The sequence below is a fragment of the Narcine bancroftii genome, chromosome 8 (genome assembly GCF_036971445.1).
Source record: "Narcine bancroftii isolate sNarBan1 chromosome 8, sNarBan1.hap1, whole genome shotgun sequence".
Classification (NCBI taxonomy): domain Eukaryota; kingdom Metazoa; phylum Chordata; class Chondrichthyes; order Torpediniformes; family Narcinidae; genus Narcine; species Narcine bancroftii.
This window is the reverse complement of record NC_091476.1, coordinates 37,962,027-37,976,942: the sequence shown is the minus strand read 5'-3', so window position 1 is coordinate 37,976,942 and position 14,916 is coordinate 37,962,027. Positions and strand designations below refer to the sequence as shown.

The window sequence follows — 14,916 nt, the reverse complement described above, 5'->3', positions numbered from 1 at the left end:
ATCATCATATCATTACTTGTCCAATGACTAAAACTGTTGCTATCCTTTCCCTGCTAGCTTCCTGCCTCTCAATCCATCAATGTCTCTCTTATCTTGTAAGTACAAGGATGCATTTACATCTTGTTACAGCCCTGTACAGGGCAGGGTAACTCCTTACACATTCCCATCTCATGATGTTTTACCTTACAGTACCAAGCAAGTTGGCATCTTCATCTGGGAGCTGCACTCTCTATGAAAGTGGAGAATGTTCCATTGTGGTTTTGACCAATGCCTTCTGGAGGTTGGAAAGATTATACAAAATAGGAACAGGAGTAGGCCATTCGACCTGTCAAGCCTGCTTTGCCATTCAATGAGATTATGGCTGATATTATGATAGGCTCATTTCTACCTACCTGCCCCATATCATTTAATTTCCCCTCTTAGTAAAAATCTATCCAACCTTGTCGATAGATTCGCTACCTTCCGGGAAAAACAGTTCCTCCTCATATCTGTCCTAAATCTACTACCTTGGATCTTGAGGCTATGGCCTCTAATTCTAGTCTCCCCCACCAATGGGAACAATATGCCTACCTTTCATTATTTTATACATTTCTATAAGATCCCCTCTCATTCTTTTAAATTCCAACAAAATCAGTCCCAGATAACTCAATCTGACCTCATTGGCTAAACCCCTCATCTCTGGAATCAACCTGCTGGCAAACTTCCTCTGGACCGCCTCCTAAGCCAGTGCATCCTTCCTCAAGTAAGGAGACCAGAATTGTATGAAGTACTCCAGATGCAGCCTCACCAATACCTTGTACAGTTGCAGCATAACCTCCCTGCTCCTAAATTCAATCCCTCTCACAATGAAGGCCAATGTTCCATTTGCCTTCTTGATAGCCTATTGCACCTAAAAACCAACTTTTTGTGATTCTTGCACAAGCGCATGCAGGAATCGCCTGCCATTTAAATAATATTCTGATCTTCCATTTTTCTTTCCAAAGTGGATTATCTCAGGGAGCACTCACTGCAGGAGAGGCAACCTCTGTGATGGGTCAGCGTGTGCACTGTTGGGAACCTACGAGCAGTGCCGCTGATGTCTGATTACTCTCCAGAGCCAACTTCTGGCACTGATTCTCCCATTTTATGCTGCCACAATATATCACCTCCATGCACAATCATATACCAATTTCTATCCTTGTCAAATTTTTCTCCTCTAATACACCTGTTTTATTTTCCACTGCAAATTCCATCTGACTTGCTTTCCAGGCCTTTTGTTTAACAATATATCCTATTTTTATGCTTCATTTTAATGTTTCTATTTATCTAATGATTATTTAATGTTTTATATTGATCCACGGGACTGCAACCTTTTTTTTCTTTATAGGACTATGGCTATGTTATATCTTAACGTGATTTTCCTCATGATTTTACAGTGAACCTGTTTTGCAACCTTTTTATTGAATTATTGCTATGGCTCAAGTCCAGAGGTGAAAGAACATCCAAATGTGCCAATGACCAGGTAGTCAAAAGTCTAATTCCAATACATTTATACCTGTAAGGAATTAATACAATGATACGAGTAAGAAATAATTTACTTTGCATCCCACCTAGTTAATTTTTTTAAATCTTATTGAACTTCAACTTTTACCAATCTGTAATCAATATATCTGTTGACATGAATATGTCTCTTCCATTTTTACATTGAACTTAACTGTGAGTGCTACTCCCCGTTTATCCTTGATAGAAAGAATTGAATAAAAAGAGACCAATTAATTGTTACGGCTGTACCAACCAAGCTGGTCAATTACCCTCTTTTTCCTTCAAGAATTGCAGGTAATTCCTTATCTATTGTGTGTATTTGTTCCTCTGGTCTTTGCCTTGATACTTATTTGATTATATTCTTTTACACAGTGAGCTATCAATGCTCAAAACAGGGAAGAAAGTATTGAGTCTAAATCAAGGATCCCAAGCTAAATCATCACCTGTCCCTTCAGCTCCTCATGGCTTGCTCCAGATTTCAGCATCTGCAGTTTTTCTGCTTCACGATTTCTTGTGGGCTCATTACTCAAGGCAGAACAAGTTGTTCTTTTGTTTCTTTAAAAAATTGATCAGAATGTGGAACCTTTTGCCAATGCCATGTAAATTCAGCAGGTATAAAGAAACACAATGGTGAATGAAGACAGTCCAGGAAATGTGAGTGGGCTGCTTAGAGACAGATAAGTTCCTTTCTGTTTTTTGTCTCTGCATATAAAAGGTGTCTATGACACTTGGGCTCCCAGCCAGTTCACTGCCATTGTTCGTACTGGAGAGAACCAGCTTCACTGGTTATCCTTGAGGTTATGAGTTGCAGATGTAATACCACTTCATTTTTCCATGGTCCATTTCTTCTGCCGGCAGATTAACATCTTTATTTTGTACTCTGTCTCCAGTTACACTAGTTAACTTTTATTAGCTGGGTCAAATGATATCCTTTGTGGAAAAAGTGAGACTTGAGACTACAGTTGGGAATAAAGAGATTCCATTGAGCTGACCACATTGCCCTAATTTATTTATTGTTTAAATAGTTTATTTGGAAATGTAATCTTTAGTAGTTTTTGCACATGTAATGCACAATAATGCTGTCACAAAACAACAAATTTCATGACACATTCATGATAATAAATTCTGATTCTGATGAGACCTTCCTGATGTTGGCGACCTTGTCTAGGAAGTGGGAGGTGTAGATGGAGTCCATGAAAGAGAGAGAGGTATCTTTGATGTTCTGAGCTGCTTCACCACCTTCTTCTAAGCTGGGCAGAGAACCACTGTACCTGATTGCGGGGTATGCTTTCGATGGTCCACCTGTTGAGTGATATGGGTGACATGCCAAAGTCCTCTTTAAAAAAAAAAGTAGAGGCATTGGTATGCCTTAATGACCATTACTTAATCATGGTTGGTCCAAGTTAGATCATTGGCAATATTTTCTCCCAGGAACATGAACCTATCTACTGTTTCTATTCCAGCACTAATAATATGGACTACAGTGTGGGCTCTACCTCCTCATCTGTAGTCTATGATGAGCTCCTTTGTCTTACTAATGTTGAGAGACAGTTTCTCACCTAATCACAGTGCATGTGAAATATAAGCTACTGAATGAATTCCAAAGACCCTGCCTGTCTTGTCAGTATTTCCAGCATTTTCTACCTTTGTTTCACATTCACAACATCAGCAGTATTTTGCTATTGTTTAGGCAACAGAATTTTGACATATGGAGTAACTGCTGGATTTAGCTTCCAAGCTGTTGAATTTAGCTGCAGAGTAGATTGATTGCATGTCAATTTGTAAAGGATAGAATTGAATATTTTGGCTTCAGCTTCTCTCTGTAATGCTGCCTGTCACCTCAGTGCTCTATTCCTGCTTCCTCTCCATAACCCTTGATTCCTTTAGCCTGTCTCCAACCCTCTTGAATATATCTAATGAACTGGGCTCAACTTTCTGTGGCAGGGAGTTCCACAAATTCACAACTCACTGAGTGATGAAGCTTCTTCTCCTATCAGTCCTAAATGGCTTTCCCTTTCTCCTCCGAGTGTGCCTGCCTCGTCCGGGACTTCCCCAACACTGGGGGCATGCTTCAACAGGAAAATGCTTTTCTTTGCTCAGTAAATACTCAAGGAAACTTGGATGGCTCCAAGGGATGAGTCATGAACAGTGAAACAGTACAGGGGACTGGAAGTCTTACTTTAATTTCTTGCATTGTTTATTATCCGAACCAAGCTGCCTTCAGGCAAAGCAGTTCTGTGCAGAAACCAAACTATTCGAGCTGGTTTAACTTGTGCAGCTGCACCTTTGGCTTTCAAACTTATCTATTTAAATCTAACGTTTTATTAAAACCCTTGCAAAAACAAATCTTGTGTTATTTTGATGTTTTGGATCCTGCACAAGCAGGCCCATGCTCACAAAGGTCCAGTGCCTGTGAGTGGATACCAGTTCATTGGGACCAAGGTGTGAATATAACATTGGAGGAGGGGCGTACAGTTGGAATGGGTGGGTACTCTTGGCTTGCTTCCAGTTCCAGTGAATGGTCACCTTGATAGTATCTAGGGTGTAGGAGGGAGGGGAATGTCTCTAGACTGATCTGTCCCCCCTCCTCCCACCCCAATGGATGCCCAAAGGTTGGGAGTGTGGACTAAAATTCATGTAAGGCCTGTCAAAGAAGCCTGCTCAAATATTTAAAGAGGGGAAACAGCCTCTTGGATTTGATAGACTCTAGTTCCATTCGCACTGGCACTTAACCCAGTAAATTAACCGCCAATCTAACATGCCAGCGTTGACACTCACGAACCAGCACGCCGGCTTCAGATTGACCCGGGGATGAACTGCCTAGGGAGAGTGTATCGTCGCCAATTCGTTTTGATCGGCGTACCAGTTATCCCAGTGTCAAAGGGTCAAAGGGTATGCTGGGTCTAATTAGTGAGGATAGGATAGTTGCCCCTTTGCCCTGGGATGCTGGGTGGTGAGTGTGAAAGGGTGCAGAGAACTAATTAACATTGGTCAAGTGTGAACAGCAAAAATGCTATCTTGAACCGGTTTGTTGAACTGCCAATTTAACAGTTAACCAATGTGAAAAGGGCTTCTGTCCCTCAATAATGGTATATAGGAATGAATAAATGTATTCCATTAGAAAAAATAACATATAGTTTAAGAAATAATATTGAAATATTTGAACAAAGGTCAAAGGCCTTACATGAAACACAATAGAGAAAACCTACCGGGGACATTCACTACCTAAATTAACGAAAGGAGAAGGAAATGAAAAGAATTGACTCAGTGGAATTTCTTGTTTATTTTTATTGAATGACAACATTGCTTGACTGGTTTAATGTATCCTAGATTTTGTACTTTAAATGGATGGGGGGGGGAGGTAGGGAGGGTGGGATGGGAGGAGAGAGTGGGGGGGGAGAAAATGACACTGTATATATTTGAAAAGGAAAAAGTATGTATCATGGTCAATGTGGTTTATGGTGTGAAAAATAAAAAATTAAAAAATAAAAATAAAAAAAAAAGTAATATGTTCTGGGAATCCACTAAGTCCAACATATTCAGCCCCAGACTTTAATTCACGTCTGATCATAAACCCCAGGTTTTTGCACATAATTGATTGCGGGTATTGTAGCCCTGTAAATGCCTTCATTCTGATTTCTTGGTTTTAAAATAATTGCATCCTATCTCCCCCTTAAGTCTTTCCAACTGCCTGTCTTTGCTCATCTGTACCCCCCTCTCCCATTCTCACTTCCTTATTCATATACTATTTATAGCTGTTGTGTTTACTGAAGTACAATGAAAAGCTTTCCACTATGTGCCATTGAAAGGCTGCCAACGTGTGTCCACACAACCTGTGCTACCTAATGGGGAAATGAAAGGGAAGAAAGGACATCCCCTCAGAGCCATTGAATGGTTGAATACCTCTCCTCTGATGTCACTGTCTCTGTGGCCCCAGGATACCAAGATTGAGCTTCCTCCAACACCCCCCACCAGCCCCCCCCCCCACCCCCCAGTCCGTATCCAGATGCCCAGATCTCCATCCCACTTCCTCGACCCCTGGTCATGATTCCCAGAAGCCAGCAGAGCACTTGACCCATGCCGGCTTCTGGGGCCCCTGTGAATCCCTGCTGCCTTAACTTCCCGACTACTTCTTAGTATGGCCCACAGGTAGATTTGGTGGACTTCTAATATCAGTCCCCTTTGAAAGCTCGGACACCCGATATTCAGCAGTATGCAGTAACTAGTGTGCATCTGACCTTGTGTGGAATACAGATCAATAGGAAGCAAGGCTAACTTGAAACCTGGCAGAGAAACTCCATCCGCGCACTGTAAAACCTATAGCCGATCTGTCTGAGTGTTTGGTTTCATTGAGCTGTTCCTGCTTGAGAACATGACGATGGGAGCATACGTGGTGTCCCTTGAATCTGCCCTGCCATTAAATCGATCATTGGCTGATGTTCCAGCAACATCTTTCTCCCTGACCCTTATATCCCCAAATTCTCTTTCTGATGAATGTTTATTGACCTTTACCTTGCATAATCATCCATGCCCACCTCTCTCGTATTGAGATCTGCTTCCATAGTGGTAAAATTGCTGGAACAATACCTAAGTTCTGGACCATTGACCCTCAGGCATGGATTTGAATCTCACCAGAGCAGCAGGGAAATTTGTACCTCAAATACTAGAATTTAGTGCATTCCACAAACATGCTGGAGAAACTCAACATCCACAATGTTTCGGACTTCATCGATGTTTCATCTATGGATGCTGTATGACTTGTTGAGTTTTCCAGAAAGTTTCTGTTTTGCACTCGACCCTAGCATCTGCAGGCTTTCATGTCTGCCTACTTCAATTTAGTGTTGCTCCCTTGTTAAGACTTGGGTTCGACCCAAACCTTGTATGTGATCTGTCTGGACTCAAAAGGTTCTTTGGTTTCATCCTGCATGTCAAACATGTTGGTAGGTTTAGTAGTTGGTTATCAATTGCCCCATTGTAGATCAGAAGTCAATGGATGATATATGGAATGTGCTGCAAGATGAGACAGTGAAATAAGATGCAATCTCTATGTTTAAGAGTCATTTAGACAGGAAACTTCAGCAGGACACAGAGTTTTGGTATTGATTGGGACAAATTAAATCAGTGGAGATGGCCAAAATAGTTGGTGAGGACATGAAGGGGTTAAGATTTAAGATACTGTGCTTTATAATCAAAGTGTTGATGGCATTTGGGAGGGGAAAAGTAAGGAGAATTGGATGATGGGATTGCTCAGCTGGTCTGGGGTGGATGAGAGCAATAGCCTCCTGTGCCATAATAAATAAACAAGTAGTCCTGGAATTAAAACAAGCTTTGGTTATGTTGAATATCCAGAGAGTTTGGCCCCTTCAAAACACTTGACTCTTACCCACTTCTTCAATTCAGTTGGAATTAGGGATGGACATTAAAACACCAGTACTGACCATATCCTCTGAACCAGTCATCATATTCTCTCTCACCAGTGTTTTTGTTTTCCCTGTAATCCTTGAGAATTCGTCACTCAAGTCAGTGATGACTCGAGACCTATTTTGAACCAGTCATGGTCCCAAAAGAGTTCACTCTTTTATAGCACAGAATGGAAAAGAAGTATTGGAAAGCAAAATTAATTCTCCATCTATTAGCAGGAAATAGATGATGGCAAATGATTTTCCTTAGACTATAATAAGAAAGGAAATGTTTAAATTATCGGCACAAGATTGTTAGGCCATGAACCAGTTCAGTATTTGCAGAGATCCATCAATTGATTTTTGTCCATAATTTGTAAAGAATTGTGGTAATCATTCTTCCCTAGTATTCTGATTAATTAAATCAAAACCACATCAGATTGATAGAAAAAACAATTGCTAAAAGTAGAGAGTGAGAATGAAGAAACTAATTCTGCCATTCATATGTACAAACATGACAAATTAGAATTTAATTATATTAGAGGAGTTTGTTTATATGTCATGGTGTCCAAAGGTCAAGTGTTTTTCACCAAAGGATGGCTTAAAGTGATTCCATCCACTTGAGAATGTTTTGCCCTGTCAGTAATGTCTAATATGAAATCTTAATGATATCGCGCGATTTGTTAACCTCAGAGGTCACAAAAATCTCCAGGATGAAGGTGAAGGATAGAAAAGTGTAAAATGCTGACTGTACATCCTTTCTCACAGGGACTGGCAAAACGGTAGCCGTAATGATTGGCCACATGAAGGGCCGTGAGATTTTTGAGCAAGTGAAGAGTGGGATTTCGGTTTACATGGTGATTGAAGTTGGAAAGCAACATGGACCATGGATGAGCCAGTATTCCATCTTCTTCGTCTCCATTTCCTTTTTTGTGGTCACCGCTGCCACAGTGAGCTACTTCATCTTCTACACCGCCAGGAGACTACAGTTAACAAGAGCCCAGTTAAGGAAACAGGTCCGTTCCTCTGTTCTGCATTCATGTGGGTGGTTGGTCATCCTTTGTCAAATGGATACAAGGAATTTAAATTGGGAGGAGAAAAATCATAAATGTATTTGGCTGTAACTGTAAAATAATATTAGAACTTCCAAGTCACAATTCTACAATGAATCAATGAATTACCAAGTTGTGATCTAATGTCAGGAAATTAAGGCTCAACAATCTTGACAAATCATTGGTTTCATTTATGTTCAAGATTATATAACATAATTTAATTAATTAACTGTCAAGGTTAATTTTATTGTCATGTAATAACAAATGTAATATACATTTGCCATAAGGCAACCAAGGAGTCACCATGAGCTTTGCCCAGCACCCCTAACAAAAGGAGAGAGAGAGAAGAGCAAAAGAGAATCCCCTCAAAGACACCATGAATTTGCTTCCTGCGTTCCCACAGCCTCTGCAGCCACACAGACTCCTGTTTAAACCATTAACAACACAAGCTCCAGATCCAGTCCTCTAATATGATCAGTAAGTCTTCAGTGTCCAAGGCCCTTCAGGAGTCCTTCTTGTCCTCAGCATCCTCTCTAATAATGATCCCAATACCTGACTCCCATGAGACAGTCTCCAGCAGCCCGCAGTCTATGTGAATCCTTTGACCACATGTTCGCCAACAGCCCACAGCCTGTGTGGACCTTCAGCTGTTGAACTGCTCACTGGCCTCTGCTGTGGTCACCTTCCCTCTTGGGTTGATTCCCTTGCTTCTCCTTCTCAACAGGGGTAGGTGTTCTCCCCATTTCTGGTGTCCTGTACTGCTCCACTGCTCACCCAAAGTCTGCAACCCCTCGTGGCCAGCTGTCCAGTACAACCACCACTGTCTTGAGCACAGACTCCGAGATTGCATTTTGCAAAAGAAGCATCATCGGCTCCTTTAACAGGTCATTTAAATCAGTACAAAGCTGTTGGCATCAAGACCAGGCAGAAGGACACTGTGGAGCAGCTCTGTGTCTCCACTCTCCACTCTCCCAGGTCATGGTGTGATATTATGTATATTGTAAAACTTTGATGTTTGCATATTGATTATAATGGCTAGGGTGGGTGACCAGCTGGCAGTTACATTGGATACATTAAGACATTTGGTGGAGTTTTTACAGAGCTGGTTTCTGACCTTCTCGCATTTACCTGGGATGAACCTGGAAGCCCCATTGAGCTGGTCCTCTGCATGCAGGTGGCACCCAGCCAAACCACGAGGGTGGTGGAATGCCAAGTCCCAGAGCACCCTGGCAGTCATCTGTGTGAAGCAAAGCAGGGGTCAAATGTCAATGGTGTTATTTCACAGAAAGTAAAGGTAATAAAAGCTGTGAATGTTGCTGTGGATATTTAATAAAATTGAATTAAAGGCATTAAAAAAATAAAATAAGTAAACCTTTTATATCTTTTCTATTAAAATCCAAGTGAATGATTCTCACTCATAAGTGGGGTGATGAGCATAGGATCAGAGTTATTTCCCCCATTGTTACTCTGGTATCTGGGCCATGTCCAGGGCATGTTTACACAGGAGTGCAGTTTGGTACTGTTTTGTCCTTCCCTCTTTCGTGCAGTTTGATGTGGGTAGCTTTTCATGTAAGTATATACAATGTTACGATACAACAAAATTCTTGTTTGCTGCAGTTACATTCGTGCATGATATACAAACAATAGGTATATATAAAGTTAACATTGTGTACCACAAGAGGAGAAGATTTTTTTTAAAAAGGATAGACTTTCACAATTGCAGTCAGAAAAGTTGTCAAAATAAGAGGTGCTGTGTGCGTGGAGTTTGCATGTTCTTCCTGTGTAGCTTTTCCCTAAGTGCTCCAGTTTTCTCCAGCTTCCTAAGACCCTGTAGTTTAATTGATTGCTGGGATGGGCAAGAAGTGCTGGTTTCATACTGTGAACAACAAACATTTTGCTTTTGGTTGTATTTTATGGATTTTGGGCTGCTGATCACAAAAGTCACCCTAGAATTTTCCTATCCTTTCTTTAGATATAACCTATTCTTGTGATTTCCTGTCATATTTTTAGTCTATTCTTATGTTGCCGACAAAGTAAGCTGTTTTAGTCAGTCCAAGAATGTCTGGGCATGGACTCAGTGCAGATACAATGGAAACCGGAACACCTGGAGAAAACCCACACAGGTTATAGGGAGAATGTGCAAACTGCTTATAAGCAGCGGCAGATTCAAACCCATTCCAAAGATGTATGGGATCAGTAGGTTAATTAGTCACATGAGTGTATTTGGATGGCATGAGCTTATGGGCCAGAAGGGCCTATTGCTGTTCTGAACCTCTAAATTAAAAATTTAATTTCAAAAAATGAAAACAGTGGAAGGGCAACATCATTTTACTAATGAGATGTCAGATCAATTGTCTGATAACAACAGGAAGAAACTGTCCTTGTATCTGGAGTGAAAGTCTACGCACACTGTGATTGTAATAAAAACACAAAAATTCCGGAGGAACTCAGCAGGTCTCACAGTGTCATGGGAGATAAAAGATATTTAACCAACATTTTGGTCTGAGTTCCATCAGCAATTTTGTGGTTTTACTTGAATCTATGTTTGACCTGAACCATCCCTATCCTTTTGCCTCTCCAGTGGTTGCCTGGCCCACTGAATCATTCCCGCAGCTCATTTCCTTTGCTACGTGGAACTGTGGCCATACTTTGAAAGTGCATTTTGGTGTGTATCATGGTAGTTAAAAGCACGTTATATCTACAGATCAGTTGAAATAATTGACACTTCTTTTCTCTGAATGCCTGTAAACCGATTTAAGACACTGTGGTTATTGAAGATTATTACCATACAATAGTCAAACAAGAGATAACTAATATGCAATATTCAGTTTTAACCCACAGAAGATTTTTGCATTGGTGTAAGCATAATCCTGTGAGTAGGACACATGCAAACTGTACTCTCATTGTGGTTCCCTGAAGATTGATCTGTTCATGCCTTCGGGTTTGATGAATGATGTGATGAGTGTTTTCTTAAAGGCTTGAGGAAGTCTGATTTGCCAACACCAAAACTGATCATGCATTGCTTGCTTCAGGATTATTGAGATGTGTAGAAACATTTCACTTTGCAAACAGCTAAGTAGCCTTCGGCGTCATGTGCATTGAACAAGGAAGATATTGTCTCTTCATCACCCACATAGCAGTTTCATCGTAAAATGTTATTTGCACGCATCATTGTTGCATAAGACATTTGTTTAATGAGTCGTGTTTTTTTTTAAACAAATGGACAAACAATCACATCAATGCATCATTAGTCCCCTACAGGCAGGCGTTGTCCTGGTGAAAGTATTTGTGTTGGCTGATCCTACAAGAGTTTGCCAGACTAGTTTTGATGATGATACACTTATTGAAAGGTTGGGGTTAGTTATTGTCATGGCAATCTCTTTTAAGCTTGGCTTCGCTTCGTCAATGAGGAAATAACATGTTGGCGGTCCAAAACAATGCCTTAACAGTTTGGGCTACTGATTTTTTGAGCTGTCAGCAAGCAAATCTTGCATAGCCACGAGGTATAGAAGGCTCTCAGGGTGACATTTTCCAAGCATAAAAATAGAAAATAGAAGGAGAAGGCCATTCAGCCCTTCTAGGTTGCTCTAGCAAGCATTCGACCTCAGTACTCTATTCCTGCCTTCTCTCCATACCCCTTGAGCCTTTTAGCCAGTAGGACCACATCCAATTCCTTTTTGAATCTATCTAACGAACTGGCCTCATCAACCTCTGTGGCGATCAGCTCAGAATGTCCATTAGCAATCGCACTAATTGGGCAGTGATACATTCTACTGCAGGTTGTCAACGTTTCTTAAATGTGGGGCTGCTTCATTGCCTGCTTCAGGTTATTTGCTGAGAGAGAAGTGGGTCAGAATTTACCACATAATTGTCCATATTTCCTTATTTAAGAATGGATTTATGATCTTTGGGAGCCCTTGCAGAATATACTCAGAAGATTGATTCCATAACAGAGTTAAGTGGATTGGGTAAAGTCTCTGGCACTCAGAATGAATAAGAAGCAACTTTTTTTAATTATATATATATTTGAGATTTTGGTTGGGGGGGTTCAGTAAGGGAGGGATATTTGGGTGCATAAAACATGCAAACATATGAAATTGGAGTGGGAAGTAGATCCTGGTCTACTACGTAATGGATCATGGCTGATCTGATTGTAATCCCAACATTGCATTCCTGTGAACATGCAGTGACCTTTCCCTGCCTTATAATTATCTATCTATCTCTACTGTGTCATGGGCAAATTCAAGGTCGGTCAATCATAAAACTTTGCAGGAGATTTGTTATGAAGCATTTCCTTAGATGGACACCAGCCCATCCAAAAATTCCCAAAACATTTTAGTTTTTATTTCAAAAATCAATTATTTTCTGCAGATATGTTTAATATAAATATAATAAAATATATAATATATTAGCTCCATATAGTAATTAATAGGTAATATATAAAAATGCCTTTCTTTATATTCAGCATGTCATTGTGAATACATTCCATTTACAAAGAACTAATGCTTTTCCAGGCCTCTGAACATTAAAAATGCTTACAAGGTTGTTCCATGGGACCCAGTTCACCTGTCTCCAGAGATGGCAGGACTTTATATTGCAGTCCTATCCCCAAAAACTATTCATAGTACCCTGGCAATAAATGTACACAGTCCAATTTCTATAGGAGCATACAAGCTCTCAATTCTCCCCTTTGGTGAGAATGAGAAAGTTTAGTATCATACAAGTGTAGATGCAGTGAAAGCTTTAGTTGTGGTAGCTTTAGTAAAATGATGTTGCCCTTCCACTGTTTTCATTTTTTGAAATTAAATTTTTAATTTAGAGGTTCAGAACAGCAATAGGTCCTTCTGGCCCATAAGCTCATGCCATCCAAATACACTCATGTGACTAATTAACCTACTGATCCCATACATCTTTGGAATGGGTTTGAATCTGCCGCTGCTTATAAGCAGTTTGCACATTCTCCCTATAACCCGTGTGGGTTTTCTCCAGGTGTTCCGGTTTCCATTGTATCTGCACTGAGTCCATGCCCAGACATTCTTGGACTGACTAAAACAGCTTACTTTGTCGGCAACATAAGAATAGACTAAAAATATGACAGGAAATCACAAGAATAGGTTATATCTAAAGAAAGGATAGGAAAATTCTAGGGTGACTTTTGTGATCAGCAGCCCAAAATCCATAAAATACAACCAAAAGCAAAATGTTTGTTGTTCACAGTATGAAGTTTATTACATAATTCTCAGCATATAATCACATATAAAATATAATGTAGAGTTAAATTTTATGCTGAAAGTGTCTGCTGATTTGTGCTTAAAGATTATTTCAGCATTAATGTCCAGGCCAATGCAACAATTCAATTCAAAAAGCTAGGAAGAAAATTGCCATTGACAAGAATGTGAGCTATTTGTAGCTGTTGTTATGTGTTTAAAAGTTGGAGGTTTTCAGTTCATCTACCCACTGGGTATGCTGCAGTGTGTTTTACTGCATTAATATTTATCACTTTGCTTCTCCTCCATGAATTCCCAGCCACATTTATGGATGCTGATTCAACAAGTAAATATTTCAAAATTTCCAGGGAACCACAGAACCTGAGTATGCTATAATTTGTTAGTTAACTCCATTTAACCCACCAACCCCATATGTTTTGGAGGGTAGTGTGCAAAATTAAAATGAGTCTAATCCAGATGAAAGGTTTCCAACACTTCAAATGTTTAAGATTGACTTGCAGTGATGAGAAAATGTTGCCCTTCTCTTACAATGTTTTTTTTAACCCCAAATTACCCTAACTGAGAATGTTAAAATAATGACTTTGTCTATAAAGTAATTATTGCTTTTATCAGTATCCATCTGAATTTGAAGACCATTTATGGAATAGCTGGCCAGTGCCATTTATTAACAACTGGTGACTTCATGTTGAGTTATGAGGTGGAGCCACTTACACAAAAGCCGCTCAAATTTTATATTATTTATATCAATACAACTTCATTATTGGTGATGCTTGCTGATAATGGGAAGGCAGAATTGCCTTCAATATCAATCGAAGACAAAAATATATGTCCCTATAGGTCAGAATGGCTTTTGTTTTATCTATTCTTGGCAAAGTGTCATTTGGGCTCATTCAACATTTTAGGACATGGACCACTAATTGAGTGCAAATTGCCCAATTTTAGGCTGTCAGGACCTTTTTAGCATCAGTGACATCTGAGAGACATTTGAGGCTAAGGTTCTAGATGTGAAAGGTCATTGGCTGATTGGCTACAACTAAAAACAATGGGTTTAAAATTAACTTTAAATATTTAAATCTTTAAATATCGATAGTTTTGGCAACTGTCCCCATTGGAATTTGAACATTTGTCCCACTCTTGGTACAAAACAGAAACACGCAGTCCCACTACAAATATGAGTCAACACCATGACTGCTCTAAGAAAAAACCCACTCTAAAATAAGAGGTGTAAGTAAAAAAAAATGTGTTTAAAAAAAAAAAGAATACCTCACCTACGATTTTTATAATTAGATTTTGAATACATTCAGTAGACACGATGGGCTGTTTACATTGTACTGTGGGCTTGGTGAGTCATGGCACGATGTTGCCATCGCCCAGCATCGCGAGAGAGTACCATACTAGCGTACCATTTATAACAAGCACAGGAACAGATCAGAATTTGAAATTGAAAGTACAGATTCAAACCATCGTAACTTTGAAAAATACTAAGTTAGACCATCGCATTGGTTTGCCACTGAGTCTTGCTGCGGGAAAATTGTATGGTAAAAATAATCATTCTGGTCCATCGTTGTCAGATAGAATGGATTCATATTCTGTAATTACAAACCTTAGTTCATTCCATTGCTGAAAAAATATGAATTCTTTGGAATAATTTAGTATACAGGCAAGAAAGTACTTAAGCCAAAACCTGTTGTATTGAGAAAGTCTTTTTGCAACTTT

At 39.8% G+C, this 14,916-nt stretch overlaps 1 protein-coding gene across 2 annotated transcripts in view; it reads left to right on the top strand.

Annotated features, from left to right (window-relative positions):
* The window catches only part of LOC138740598 (E3 ubiquitin-protein ligase RNF128), a 105,682-nt gene that overhangs the window by 75,310 nt on the left and 15,456 nt on the right, over positions 1-14,916 (top strand). For both annotated transcript variants that reach the window (XM_069893464.1, XM_069893463.1), the window contains exons 2-3: positions 7,689-7,936; positions 9,147-9,266. In XM_069893464.1, coding sequence (XP_069749565.1) covers positions 7,689-7,936; positions 9,147-9,266 — 368 coding nt within the window. The remainder of the gene's footprint in view (positions 1-7,688; positions 7,937-9,146; positions 9,267-14,916) is intronic.